The following is a 15,300-nucleotide window of genomic DNA, read 5'->3' on the forward strand; positions in this document are numbered from 1 at the left end:
TTGCCTGGCACGCCTGCTGTTCCCCACCTCCCTGCGAGGTTTTGCGTGGAAGCCAAAAGACCTCAGGAGGGTCCCAGCTGTCCGGAGGGTGGGCAGGAGGCAAGGAGCCCAAATTACCCAGCTGTCTGGCCAAGAAGAGCTCTGCATCTGCATGTGTGTACCCGCTGGTGCTTTGGTGCCCACAACTCCCCACCAATCGCGCTGTGGCGCTGGCTGCTTCAGGCACGAATGGCTGCCAAAGTGCTCAATTCTACTTGAGAGTAATCCTTAATGCCACCCTTAGCATGAAGACACAGACCACTAGAATAGGATGGCAGGCATTTTCCCACCTATGCCAAGCAAAGCTACTAGCACCCTATCTGGCCTTGGAACACCTGGCCAGAGTGATCCATGCAATGGTCACCTCCAAACTGGACCTACTGTAACTCGCTGTAGACTGATGTAGAAATTACAACTGGAACAGAATGTGGCTGTTCGGGTCCTTACCAGGACCCCATGGAGGGCTCATATTAGATCTGCCCTCCAGTAGCTGCACTGGCTGCCAGTTGAGCTCTGAGTCATGTTCAAGGTGTTGGCTTTGATCTTTAAGGCCTTACGCAGTCCGGGTCCTGCATACCTAAGGGACCAGGTATGTCCCTGAAGAATGTTGCATTCCTCTAATGCAATCTGTTGGTGATTGTCCCCAAAGAAGTGCGTTTGACCTCAACCAGAGCCACCCTCTAAAATGGTGCTCTTCCACCAGGCATATGATTGAAGCCCAACGAGCAAGCATAACATTAAATTGGGCCCCCTCCCCTTCTGTCCCCTTCCCAGTAGGGGAAATATTCGATTTTTAAAAACTGAGCAACCCACTAATTTATCTATGGGAGCGCAATCCTTATGAGTAGAATTACTGGTTCTGGATTGTTTTAAACTGTGTCTTTATGTTTTATTTATTTATTATATTTTATATAATTATTATTATATTATATTTTAAACTGTCTTAAACTTCTGATGTAAGCTGCCCAGAGCCCGCTTTGCAGGAAGGGGTGGCCTAAAAACCAAGTAAACAAACAAACAAATAAGTTGACTTTGCTAAACACAATTATACAACTTGTGTTCTTCCACAGCAAGTGGTAAAGAATTTTTAAAATATTCTCTTATGTTAAAACAAACACAGCAAGCAAACAGAATGGACAGAATCATTTCCCTGCAGTGCTTGTTTCCTATTTGCAAGGATTTCTTTTAATACAAAGGAATATAAAAAAACTGAAATCCCTATTCTGCAGTCTGAAGTAACCCAATGAAGAGGAAGAAGAGTTGGTTCTTATATGCCGCTTTTCCCTACCCGAAGGAGGCTCAAAGCGGCTTACAGTTGCCTTCTCATTCCTCTCCCCACAACAGACACCCTGTGGGGTGGGTGAGGCTGAGAGAGCACTGATATCACTGCTTGGTCAGAACAGTTTTATCAGTGCTGTGGCGAGCCCAAGGTCACCCAGCTGGTTGCATGTGGGGGAGCGCAGAATCGAACCTGGCATTCCAGATTAGAAGTCTGCACTCCTAACCACTACACCAAACTGACTTAAGAACAGACAAAAGGAAATGTGTATTTAATCATCAAATGATCGAATTGTAGAATGCCAGCAAATGTAGCAATGGCCACAAACATAGATGACTTTGAATGGAGATTAGAGAGAAATTCAAGGAGGAGAGGTCCATCAGTGGCTACTAGTGACTACGGGGGATCTCCATACTCAGGGCACTGAAGCTTTATGAAACAGTGCTAGGATTCAACATCATGGGATGGCCTTGGCAAGGGTTGGCTGCTATATGAGAAAGGATGCTGGACTAGATGGATCCCTAGTTCGACCCAGCAGGGCCCTTCTTATGCCATGTTCTTGCTTGGAGGTGCAGCAGTCCATTCTACCCAATCAACATTCTACCACATGTGAACCAGTCTTTGCGCTGCCTGGCTATTTTCTCCAACCTGGGCCTACCTTCATCCCTGAATTCATCGGCAGAGGCTCAAAACAAGATGTCCTCTACTTGATGGGACCCTGGCAAAATATGGAAGAAGGTAAGACTTTCAGCCAATCCTGGAAGCTTTCATATTTTGACTACACTGAAGGTATTTTACTTGAGGGACTAACATAAGAACAAGAAACAAGACTAAGCATTTGGAACGTGCCTGAATGCAGCAAAGAATCAGAGAGAAAAGCAGGAAAGAGCAGAAGAGCTCCCAGTTGGCCTGTGGCCATGAGACAGGATTGCCTGAGGGTAGCTGGGTTGGAGATGAGATCAAGGTTCATCTGAGGGGGTGGAATACTTTTTTTTTTTTGAGGGAGCTGAGGGAAATGCTTGCTAGGACCAAATATACAGTTATATTTAAAACATCTGTGCTTCTGCGCCCTTCTACTGCAGGAGAAGTTTGAATTAATTGTGCCAACTGACAATGAAGAGTTGTTGTTTTCACTACTGAGAACCAAAGCCCCTACTGTTCTACTTCTGTGAGGCAATAAAAAAGATTTCAATTTAAGATCCCCAAATCCCATCTGATATTTGAATAGGCTTCAAAGAGCACTTGTTAAGTGAACTCACAGTTTAAAAAGACTCAACCATTTTTAAAGGTGAACAATTCTCTCTCTGAGTATATCTCCAGGTGAGAGGGAAGATCACAGAAAAAGACCAGACAATGGAAATTTCAGAGGAGTCATTTTAATATCTTTGGAGGGACACAGAAGAGGGAATTCAGAACAAAAGAACAGATGGTTTTGAGGTTACTTTGCCCTGACTAAAGGAGATTTTAATTTCCTCATTTTAAAAAAAGATCAATTCTTACTTTTTTTGAGAAGAATAAAGAGGGAGCGATTTTTAAAAATATATCAATGTATGTAATCATGAATATGGTTGCCAGCTCCAGGTGGGGCCTGGAGATCTGGAAATACAATTTTCTCCAGACAACAGAGATTAGTTCCCCCAGAGAATATACTTGTTCTGGAGGGTGGACTCTTAAGGAAGTACAAACCACAGAACTCCTTCCCCTTCCCAAACCCTCTCCTCTCAAGGACAATCCCCAAACACCCAGGAATTTTCCAACCCAGACTTGACAATGGTCAATTAATAAAGCAACAAATACCTATAAATCAGAAGGCATATGAGACATTTGCAGTCTCATTCAAATGAAGGATTTGATGTAATGTCCAAGGTTATGTGCAAACAGTTATTTCTGTGGCACAACAAAAAGATAAGACACTAGGGTGCTTTCTGCATTCACAGCTTTATTTCGATTCTCACTGAAGCCAGTATGCCTTTAATCCACATCCTGTTCGCATTCTCTAATTGCACTCTGCACTCATCTTTTTTCTCAGATTTTTCTAATTCAAATTGCAGTTCCACTCTGCATCCCAATAAGAAAAACATGATTGCCAAGATTTTTTCCTACCTTTTTGAGTGTGTGTGTGCTATTGATTGGTCTCTGCACAGACTTGGGAGGGGGCGCAAGGAGTATCATAGTCGACATTGGGGTCAGGTGCAGACTGGGTTTTTTTAACCTAGCTGAATGAGTTTAAAAAGCACAGTGCATAATTGATGTATGGCTCTCGGCTGGTCCGAGAGCAGGGGTTAATAAGTCAAATAAATAAAAATAGGGTGTAAAAAATTAACAAGAAGTAACTTCTGGTCTTGTTAATTTTCTCTTTTCTTATTTTTTCTCCAGAAGCATGAGGAACGGAAAAGTTCTTTAAGGGCTATATAGTACTGGAATCAACTACACCCAAGCTGAAGCAGTATCTGGTCTAATTAATGTCAGTCCTAAAGGAAATGTTTTTCCTTTAGCAGGACTTCATTGAATAGGAAAGACAGCACACGAAAGCTTATATAAGCTTGTATAAAACTTTGAATAAAAGTGCCATTGGGTTCAACAGTTGTATTTCTTGTTAATTAGTACACAGGCAGATATGCGAATCTGCGTTCATCTTTTCATGAAGTGTTTGCTTGTTTCGAATTAACACAGTAGCCTTTCCATTGTAGAACATCAGTAGAAAACCCTAATTGTGTGGTCATATTTTACGAACACATCTAAATGAGGAACAGAGCCTTTCTTGAGATCCCATTTGCCCCCTATAGATGTTTCCTGTACATGTTTAGGGCACCTGGGATGAACTAGTATGTTTGTATCTAGTATTATGGGAAACAAAATGAAGATTCCGGATCATGTGGAGAAAGCCGTAGGTGTGAACATCTGTATTCACACAGATTCTAAGATTATGTACCAATAGAGATGCATAATCAGAGGCCGAATGTTTCACCATGACCCTCTCACACCATGCTGCTGGAATTTGTCTGGAACACCTGGAAAAGGCTATGAGTTCTTATGGCATCTGACATGTCTTCTGACATTTAACTCCCCAATGCCTGCACAAATACCCATGCCCAAGACATTCATGGGCAAACATACATTCTATTCTCCCTCCAGCAGCAAATCTACAAATGCCTGCATGGACAAGGTAAGCATACAGGAAATTTCTTTCACAATTTCATTCACTCCTCATTCCTAAGACTGAAAGGACTGGATCTAAAGCCACCGAAAACACCCAGAAGTCTAGAAGTAGTTTTACAATGCCAACTACATCCTCGGGATGGCACAAAATCAGAGGTTGGCAAACTGCTCTGTAGTCTAGGATTCATCTTTTCAGTGCTCAGTTCCAGACAGGCAACAAAAACAGAGGGCTTATGAAGTCCCAGTGAACTAATATAAATTACTGCATTCATGTTTGAAAACACTGGTCATGCAAGCCTGCTCTTGATGTAATCTTGGCAGTAAATTGGCCAAATGTTTTAACAAAGACATTTGCTAGAATGCAAAATCCGATTTGGACACAATGGTTCTGCGTTCCAAAGAGCTCACTATTCTGCCCCCACGCTATCCCTTCATGAATGTACATATAACATCCGGGTCTGGTTTTGCACAGAACAAGGCTGTGGCTCCAAGAGTGTGTTCCACCTGACCAAATGCACTTTCTGTCCTCTGGCTCATTTTGAGACAGGGCTCTGAAATAGGAATGTTTATCTTGCGCAGTGAAAGCTAAACTTTGGATCAACTAAATGAAGTCCCCATCTTTCATATGCTGAACACAGCATGTGCGTGTGTCCATTAAATTCCTCAGTAATTTGAAACAGTGATTTCCCAAGGCAGGGAAAGAAAGAAAAACTTTGATTTGATTCTTTGAGAACTATTTATCATTGCTGATGGCAAGTTAGCTGGCAGGGAGATGACTGTTCCTCGTCTTCCTAACGGGGAACCACAGGATGTTGCCATAAGCATGTGTTGAGCATAGCTCGCTGGAAAGGGGAATGCAACAAATATGCAAGTGCACAGTGAAGGGTTCTGTGGTACTAAACCTGTATTAACAATCACATTGTTTCCTGGCTTTATGAAATAACTAGAATCAAAATCCACTTTAAAAATGGGCTTTGAAAGGGGCGGCAGGCAGGAGGGCGTTAGAGGGTGGCCGCAAAGCTGGCTACAGGGAATGGAAAGCCCCTCTCCCCACTGGCATCGACAGGGCTTTGCGGCCTGCAGGGAGGCTGTAAACTACCCCCCCCCCCCCGCAGCTCTCTCCCAGCAAGAGCATACCTGCGGGCTGCAAAGCCCTGTTGCTGCCTGTCTCCTCGTGGGCGACAACGGAGGCTGCAGTCACAAGGCTTCTAGCAGACAAGGAGTGAGGGTGAGAACTGGAGGGGAAGGGCCAATCAGGGTGGACCTGGACGGACAGGGTCCTGGACAGTCTCCTCCCAGGAGGCTGTTTCCCAAATATATAAGGGAGCAAAATAGTGTTAAGGATGACTGCAATCCTGAGAACACTTTCGCGGGACTAGGCCCCACTGCATAAAATGGGAGTTACTTCTGAGTAGACCCACTGGGCATGCTTTCAGTTGCACTCAGCATTCATAAGACTTCGTCTGTAGTTTATCTGTGATAAGCTGTGTACTCTACAGTCCAAGAGGATCCTGACTTCTAACCATTTCAGATGGGACCTAAACAATCTTGCAGCCTATTGCAGCAGAAGCATCCATGGATGGAAGTTCAAGTTAGGTACAGCAGTATTTGTAGTGATCGGAGGAACAGATGAAGGCAATATCATGGAGATCACAGACAATGTCTTTACTAGCTAAACTATGATTATCTGAAGAATATTTAAGGGGGTTTGATCACGTAGTAGCTAGAGACTTAATTGAACAAAGATTATAGGACATAAGTTTACAAGTAGATCATGGGTTCCTTAATAAAGTTCAGTCACTTTATATAAACAACTTACACTTTTTCTTATAGCTCTCCTGATTTACCCTGATGACCTAATGGTCATAGAATATTAAAAAACATTTACTAGGACTCAGATAGATATTTTACAATTGGCAATGGTGAAGTTCCTATATGATGATTAAGTGTGCTCCTTTGACCACAATCCATTGAAGATATGGCTCATTTGTATTTTAATGTTCAAGATTTGTGTTTGGGAGAAGAACCTTAGAAATATTTTGCAATGTTTGCCAGGGAGTTGAGATCAAAATAAATTAGCTGTGTTTCTGGCAGGTAAAGACAGATGGATTACAAAGTTTGTAGCATCAGACATCAAGATACAGTTAAGATGTTTGGAGTAAATTATATTTAAATGTATGTAATAAGATCCTTTTGGTAGGATTTATTATAATGTTATATATGATTGACTGAATTCTGTGCATGTAGACATATTGACAGGATCATATTAATTTGTATTATTGTTCTATTGATCAATTTATGTGATTGTATCAACATAGTAATTTGGTATTAATAGTACTGTATTTTCTTACTTCTTTTTTTAAATTGGTACGGCTGAGATAAAGCAATAAAGTTATCCGAATAGAAGTAGGAGAAGGCTTACTATGATGCTAAGTAAACCTCTGTTGGGTACCAAGCTAGAAGGCAAACAGCTGTCTCAGCTTCACTTGTATGGAAATTAAACCATAGTGAAATGAACAAGATCAACGGCCACCTGCACAATGCCATGCTTGGCTTCAAGGAATATTTGACCACGGTCAAATAAGCAGTCTACTGACCACCAAGCCAATTCTACTACTCAGAAAATCTGCAAAGATCTGAACAATTTTGGTTGGACTTGTGCAAGAGATAGTCATACTGAACTATGCCCCATATTTGTAAAACCCAGTAATATGCAAAACTTCCAGTTTCATAGGACTTACCTTTATTCACCCGTCCCATCACGGTGAACTCAAAATATTTCCTGTTTTCCACAGAAGAGTACAGCCCAAATATGGTGGCTGTGCTTTTGGGCTGTAGTTTAAATACAGAGAGCATGTATACTTCATTTAGTGTAGAATCCATGAGTGTTTGTTGCAAGAAGGTTTTTAGTAGCCTCTGGGTAGGAATTGAAAGAAGATCGAAAACTGCAAAAAAGAGAAAAATGTTTGAAAAAGTTGACAGAGTATACAAGCAAAATAGCCTTCATTGATGTGTGTGAATGTGTGGCTGGAAGAAAGGCTGCTATATCGTAAGGACTCTGGAAGATTGTTTGGATATTGCTGTATGTTTAGTGTGCATTGCCTGTTTGGAATGTGTTAGCCAAACTACCAGCAACCCATAGGAATCACACAGAGTTGGAAGAGACCACAAAGGGTCATCCAGTCCAGCCCTCCCACTTTCTCAAGGGCTTCAAAAATCACACACAATCGTACTATCATATGTGGTGGAGGTGTGAAATTGTTAAAAAAAAAATGAGATGTATGTTTCCAATGAATGCTAAATATATGTTATGTTTCTTCCCCCCCAATCTACCGAAGCAGCGACAAGAAATATTATTTTATATGACAGCTGCTGCAAGACTAATTGTAGCGACCAGATGGGGGCAACCATCCCTACCAGGACCAGAGGAATGGATAGACAAACTGAATACACTTTGTATCAACAATGAAACTGATGAGCATTTTAAATGAAGAGTCATCAGAAGAGTTTCAGCAACGCTGGGAATGTCTACTGAAATGCTAAGACACATAAAGAACAATGTGTTGTAACTTAAGGACGAGACTGTAAAGCGAAAAATCATAAACCTCCCCCTACTTTTCGCCTTCTGTACCTCATATTCTATCCCTGTGTTTTTCTCTATGTTCTTTTTGTACAAAAATAATACAAATATATATTTTTTAATCACACACTTTTGACAGGTGCTCACCCAATCTTCTCCTTAAAACTTATACCCAGGGAGACTCCATCACCTTCTGAAGCAGCATATTCCATCTGTGAACAACCCTCACAGTTGGAAAATGCTTTCTAATATTTAAGTGGAACCTCCTTTCCTGTAATTTGAACCCATTGTTCCTAGTCCTTGTCTCTAAAGCTGCAGTGAACAACTTGGCCCCCACCTCAACACGTCTATCTTTTACACAGTTACACACAGCTACCGTGTCACCCCTTGTCCTCTTCTCCAAGCTACACATACCCAACTCTCTCAACCTTTCCTGATAACCACTAGACTTGAATCTAACTCTTCTACTGTAGACCAACATGGCTATCCTCTCATACTTTACTTATGGCAGGTTGTGTATTTTGCACTCAGAAGATAAGTCCTAGCATCTACAGTGACAAGAATCCCATGTAATGGACCTAGGCAACACATCTCCCTGAAGATTGTTTCAGAGGGTAGCTTATTACCCCCAAAATCATATTGGTCTGTAAGGTGCTAGTGGACTAGAGCCTAGTACCTATCCCTGAGACACTAGAGAACTACCGTCTATCACTGCACTGAACTTTATGCAGCAGATTCCTATATACTTTCACAAGACCTGTAAGCCCTTTTTTATTGGGTTAATTTTCAGAACTTGAGGGATCTTCAATGTGGTAGAGTTTTATTATATTTTGTTGGAGTTTGTTTGCTTTTTAAAAAGACTTCAATGAACATTTGAATTAAAAATACATTTAAATAAATGAATTATGGAACCAAGGACACACAAAAATGAATTCCTAAATTCAATAAATGTTCCTTGATACCATTAGAAGTGCTACCAAAACCATTTCTAATATTCTGCAGAAAGTGATAGCGGAAGAAGGAGTTTTATACTCCATAACTTGGATAATGCTTATTGTATGCTAGACTTTTGGGGAAATGATCCAACCCACCTAAAGTACTTTTAAGATTAAACTGTTTCAGCTGGAAAAATCTGAGGCTGGTCTTACCTACCCTAATTAATGTGACTTTGAAACGAATGAGACTTTGAATATTTAATTAGCCTGTATCACTCTATATATATTTAGAAGAGTTGGTTCTTATATGCCACTTTTTTCTACCAGAAGGAGTCTCAAAGTGGCTGACAATCGCCTTCCCTTTCCTCTCCCCACAACAAACACCCTGTGAGGCAGGTGAGGCTGAGAGAGCCCTGATATTTTTGCTAGGTCAGAATAGTTTTGTCAGTGCTGTGGCGAGTCCAAGGTCACCCAGCCCAAGGTCACCTAGGAGTGAGGAATCAAACCTGGCTCGCCAGATTAGAAGCAGCCACTCCTAACCACTACATCAAGCTGGCTGCTTTGTATAATTTGCAGGATTGTCTCAATTCTGATCCTGAAAAAGTATGTCAAATGAGGTGGTTACAACTCATGTGTCTGTTTTTTTTTAAAGTTTCAAGTCATATGAATTTATACATGCCAAGAATCAAATTAAACTCAGTTTTTTCAGGTATTAACATTATACAATTTTCTTGGCTATGCTGCTGACAGAAAAAAATTGCTGCCTGTAAGCTTACAGTGTTTGAGGTAAATTGTTCAAAGCAGGCAAGTTCTGACTTTCACTCATCACAAAGAACCATTCCACTGCATTGTTGAAGCGAAAGGCTATTAAATCAACATCGTTATAAAGCTCTGCTTATTAAAAATGCCATATAAATGACAATGAAGAAAGAACAATGAACAAAGGCCAGATATTGGTGAAAGGTAACAAAATATAGAAACACACAAACACCCCCTCCCCAGGAGCCAAAGTTAGGTCTTTGAGTCTAGAACAGAAGATATCGTCTTAGAAATAAACATGAGAAGCAAACGGGAATGAGAAGGAAAGGCTCAGAAGATCTCTGTGATTAATACTACCATCCTAAACAATATCCTTGTACGCCCATTGTAACTCTAATTAAAATGGCACCATAAGGCCCTTAACCAGTTGGTGAGAGACTTCATATGATGGAAAAGACAGCAGATGCCTTAACATCACCACACAAGTCTTCACGGGGAGCTCCATGCATAGCTGCTCAACACTCATGATACAATTTCCTTTCTGTAAATTGGGTTTTCATAGATCATCTATATCACTCCGTATGTGGGAGAAAGGGGAGGGTATCTGCCTGTTCCACTATCTTGCAAAGATTCACACCAATTCACCTCAGTGAATTGAACCAATTGGTCATACCATCCAAGGGGTTACGTGGATGAATTTAGGTGACTGGTGAATTTAGAACAGCAATTCTCAGGTGTTTCCCAAGTGCAAATCTCAAGCCAAAAGGATAGGAAATTACCTTTCCTGGGTATTAAAGGGTATACTTTTCCTGGGTATTAAAAAAAATAAAACCAACTTGCTTTTAGTATATTCAAAAATAATTATTATAACATACCAATGTTTCAAAATATAAGCCAATGTTTCTATCTTTAACTGACATGCTTTCTGATTAAAATGGTCTCACTAATTAATCAAATTAATATATAATGGATTATTCCACCGATTTATTTATTTATTTATTTATTTATTTATTTATCATACTTATATGAAATCCAGTGAAAGCACAAATTCTACCACTACTCATGCAATTCATCTACCTGGTTGTATCAACACTTGTGACACAATAAACAAGCATCTATACATTAAAGGAAATTTAAAATATGGGATTCTTGCAGTAGCAGATTACACGAGGAAGACAAGCACTTCTGAAGGCTGCTGTAGTAAAATTGCAAGCATTGTTTCCTCTGTGTTGGTGAATACCGTCCCTAGAAGTGGTAATGAAGCTGCTATTTCAGGCATTCAGCCAAGGCCCCAGTCAGAACTGTGAGGATTAAAATCATGACAGCTGTAACAACACACATGTTGAGTGGCTTCAATTTCCCCTCTAATTTCTGAGCTTTAGAAATCAGATTTCTGCACTAAACTGTTCTTTCCACACCAGCTATCCCAATAAGGTGAGTTACGATTGCCACTTTTATTGTGGCAATTTTTCTCGGCAACAAGAAATGGCGACCCACACAGCATGTGTTTATTTGTGCATATTGTGGAATGGCTTAAGGAATACAAACTCTGGCATGGGGAAAACAGGATTAGCGCCAATGGGTGTTGTGCTGGTGAATGGAGTTGATCTCAGAGATACAAAAGCAATTGCAAAAAAGGACCAGTTGAAATAGAAAATGTGAATGAAAAGGATTACCAGGGCAATTGAGTGGCTGGACTGGAGTGCCAGATTAGGGCTAAGGATCCCAATTTCGAATCCATCACAAAATCCACTGTGTGACTGCCCTCCTCCAAGTGACAACCTTTCAAGCCCTCTTTAAGTATTTGAAAGGTTATCACTTGGAGGAGGGCAGGATGCTGTTTCTGATGGCTGCAGAGGAGAGGACATGCAGTAATGGGTTTAAACTACAAGTACAACAATATAGGCTAGATATCAGGAAAAAAAATTTCACAGTCAGAGTAGTTCAGCAGTGGAATAGGCTGCCTAAGGAGGTGGTGAACTCCCCCTCACTGGCAGTCTTTAAGCAAAGGTTGGATACACGCTTTTCTTGGATGCTTTAGGATGCTTTGGGCTGATCCTGCATTGAGCAGGGGGTTGGACTAGATGGCCTGTATGGCCCCTTCCAACTCTATGATTCTAATAGTCCAGGGCTGCTATTAGAATCAAAAGCAGGAGGTGATTAGCAAAGATGCAGTCCTGAGCTCCTGTGCAGTAGGGCAGGATAAAGGTAACAGAGACTGATTATAGTGGGGAGATTTTATGACCACACTCTCTGAGAAACTGGCAACTAGTGGGAGCCAACAAGCTTTTTTGGAGTCTACCTGAACCATCCCCCAAATGCTACAGTGGGAACCCTGGGACCTGTATAGACAATGCCATGCGTGATGCAGGTGTAAATGGGAGGGGAACTGGGAGAGAGCTTGACCCAAGAAATGATCGAACCCAATGGTTGTGCTCTAATGCAGAGTTACATGCATCTCAATACATGTGGTGGATTGAGACTAACGTATTTGTATGGTTTGGATCCTACCAGCTTTTTAATTGGCACAAGAGGGAAGATGGGCAACTGTGACCAATTTCCCTCCTCACTGGAGCTCAGTCCTGGATGCCTTTTTGTCCACAGGGGACCCACAATTCCGAGTACAGCTTCCATCTGATGGTTAGCGAAACTTCCCTCGGTGAGGGAGCAATTTTAGAAGACCTGTTAGATGTTGACTTCTTTAGATTAATATGGTTCACTGCATTCGGTTAGTTTTAGTAGAAGAGCAGCATTTATGTGCAATTTAGACTGAATATTTCCTAGTGAATACTTTGATGATCAGTTAAGTCGAAGAAACTTAATATCTGAAATTCTCTCTGGTGCTCTTGGAAAAGAGTCCCATTGATACTGTAAGGGGAGGTCAATAAGTTCCAAGCAAGTGTTTTGAGGATACAGGGTGTAATCCACTTGGAAGGTTTCATGGACAAGCTCTTTCCAGAATTGGGACAAAGGACACTATCATTTGAAGGGGGCTTTTGCAAGAGAAATTCTCAGGGATTCATACCCAAAGACTGCAGGTTTCTGTTTTCTGGGAGTGGGGAATGAGCTGGGAAAGAATGGGGGTGGGTGATCAAGCACCCTTCTCCCGATCATACAGGGGTCTGAGCACTATGTCTTGAAGCCAACCATTTACACAAAAGGACTTTTTGGGCTTCAGGGATCATGTTCAGCATCTCAGAAATCCACCCAGACAGAAATAAAGTCCAAAAGAACATGAATCCCCAAAAAAGGGGGGAATGCTATATCGTTCTGGCATTTCTCCATAGCAATGCGGCAGTGTTAGTTTCTGTGTTGTGGCATTTCTGCATAGCAATGCAGAACTGTCTTTAAAAAAATTAATTTTGGGGCTGGGGGGGGGAGTTTTCAGATCATGAGAGAACTGCTATGATGTGATTGGTGTCTTGTTGTGATTGACAAGCCAAAGGGGGGGGGGAGAGGTTTGTTTTGCTTTCCCTTGCAGCAAAAAGCCACAACCAGGAAGAGGGAAAACATAGAAGTGGTCTCACGTGAGGAGGGCTGTAAATGCAAGGTTTACTATCCCACATTTGCATCAGGAGGCCACTCATGTTTTACCCCTCTGGGCAGAAATGGTCCTAGTATTTTAACCAGTGGTTAAGTAATTAATCTTAATGGGAAGGTGGCATGGGACAGCCCAATCTGGTCAACTCTCAGAAGCTGTGGATGGTCGGTATTTGGATGGGGGACCACCAAAGAAGCCGCTGCAGAGGGAGGCAATGGCAAACCACCTCGGCTTCTCACTTGCCTTGAAAAGCCCCTTGCTGGGGTTGCCGGATGTCAGACGCAACTTGATGGCATTATACACATGCACAATTAATATTAGTATGCATCGTTCCTGTATCGGAAAACTAAAGTCATAAAAATGCAATCTATATTATTTTTAAGACACTTTCTTTGTAATTCCAACAACTTTTCTGAACTATTTTATTAACTTTGTCTTAATGTAATAATGCAAGTCATTTTAAATAAAAATATTTGCTTCTGGGATTAATAACTGTTTCTAAACAGGTGATACCCTATAAAGACAGACTCCATTTTGCCTTGTACCACCAGGAAAGGTGGGAGATTAATATCTGAATGAATAAAATAGTAGTCCACCAATGGAGTTTACCTTTGTCTGGATTAATAATCCGTTTACATCAGTACTTTTGTAACAGAGCCTCTTTTAAAGATGTTCTTTAAAAAAGAAAAACAATCACATTTACTTGCTTATGCTCTCAATCCCAAAGAAGGAGAGAAAATGGAATAAAGTGCAAAATAAAACAAAAATGTTGTTGCGCTCCTATACTTTCCCTCCGGGATTACAAATTTTAATAAATCCACGAAATCTCTCCAAGCACGCCGCAAAAGCTGCGGGGGGGGAGGAGGGGGGGGGTCCTGCAGTCTTCACTTCAAAGGTGCGTGTTAAGTGCTCCGGCGCGATTCAACCCCCAGCCTCTGGCAGGCGCCCCCGGAGCGCCCTCGGCCACGATGCTTCTCGATTTGGTCCGCTTTGGGTTGGAAGGAAGCGTCTCTCCGGCCCCTTTGCCTGGAGGACCGGCGCCCGACGGGCTCTTACCTTGCGGGGCCGGCTGCGTGCCCCAGGCCGGCCAGAGCTGCAGGGCCAGCTGCACGAGGAGGAAGGCGGCTTTGCGTCGGTTCATCTTGCCGGCCGGAGGAGATGCCGGGGGAGCGGCTGGCTGGCGGCTGGCTGGCTCCGCTGCAGAGACGGCTGCGCTCTAGGCGACGGGCATGGGGCGCCGGGCCAGGGGGCGCCGACCTGCTGCCGGGACCTTCGCGCACTGAGCCAAACGCACGAGCCCGCAGCCGCCTCCTGCCGGGGGTCAGTGTGGGGGGCGGGGCTGTCGGGGCCCGCGCTGCAGCCCATTGGCCAGGAGGGGACACGCCGTCCGAAGGGAGCCCGAGGCAGAGCCCGGACCGGCGCGGAGGGGCTCCGGGAGCGAGAGGCGAGTCGGGTCGGGTTCCCTGGCGCGCCAAACCCACCCTTGGGCACCCGGAGGGCTGCCTCGTCCCCCCCTGGCATCCCCCGGAGGCCGGCCTCGTCTGCGCCGCACCGAGACTTGGTTGTACCAACGACATCCGAGTCCAAGGGCGCCTCGAAGGCCAGCAAAGGTGTATTCCAGGCGCGAGCTTTTGGGGGCAGGCCCAGCCGTCCGAGGAAAAGGGCTTGCCCTCGGAAGCTCACCGCCTGAATACATCTCCCTTGGTCTCAAAGATGCCATCGGACTCGGGTTTCGTGGCGCTCCTTCAGACCACTGGAACCCGGGTTGTGCGAAGTGACCTCCCGTCTTGTGTTGTCGCCCCGCTTCATCCTTTTTTTGTTTTCCGAGCGAGAGAAGAGGTGGCGGAAAGAGCGGCCGGGTAGGCTTCGCCGGGCTTTCCTGAGAGGAGTGGGGTTTCGGTCTCCTCTACCTCTTGCTCAAGTTGAATGTGATCGATTTCAGAGCGGGGGCCTTTTGTTCGAAAAGGGAACTCGCCCTTCATTCTTGGGGTCGAGGGACATCATTTTG

General features: G+C 43.2%; 1 protein-coding gene across 1 annotated transcript in view; it reads right to left on the reverse strand.

Moving 5' to 3' along the window:
• The window catches only part of THBS4 (thrombospondin 4), a 56,050-nt gene extending 41,447 nt beyond the window's left edge, over positions 1-14,603 (reverse strand). The window contains exons 1-2 of the mRNA XM_077347306.1: positions 14,349-14,603; positions 7,219-7,422 (exon numbers count right to left, since the gene is read on the reverse strand). Of these exons, the coding sequence (XP_077203421.1) occupies positions 7,219-7,422; positions 14,349-14,433 (289 nt within the window). The 5' untranslated portion in view covers positions 14,434-14,603. The remainder of the gene's footprint in view (positions 1-7,218; positions 7,423-14,348) is intronic.
• Between the last annotated feature and the right edge of the window lie 697 nt (positions 14,604-15,300).

The sequence above is a fragment of the Paroedura picta genome, chromosome 7 (assembly GCF_049243985.1).
Source record: "Paroedura picta isolate Pp20150507F chromosome 7, Ppicta_v3.0, whole genome shotgun sequence".
NCBI classification, from domain to species: domain Eukaryota; kingdom Metazoa; phylum Chordata; class Lepidosauria; order Squamata; family Gekkonidae; genus Paroedura; species Paroedura picta.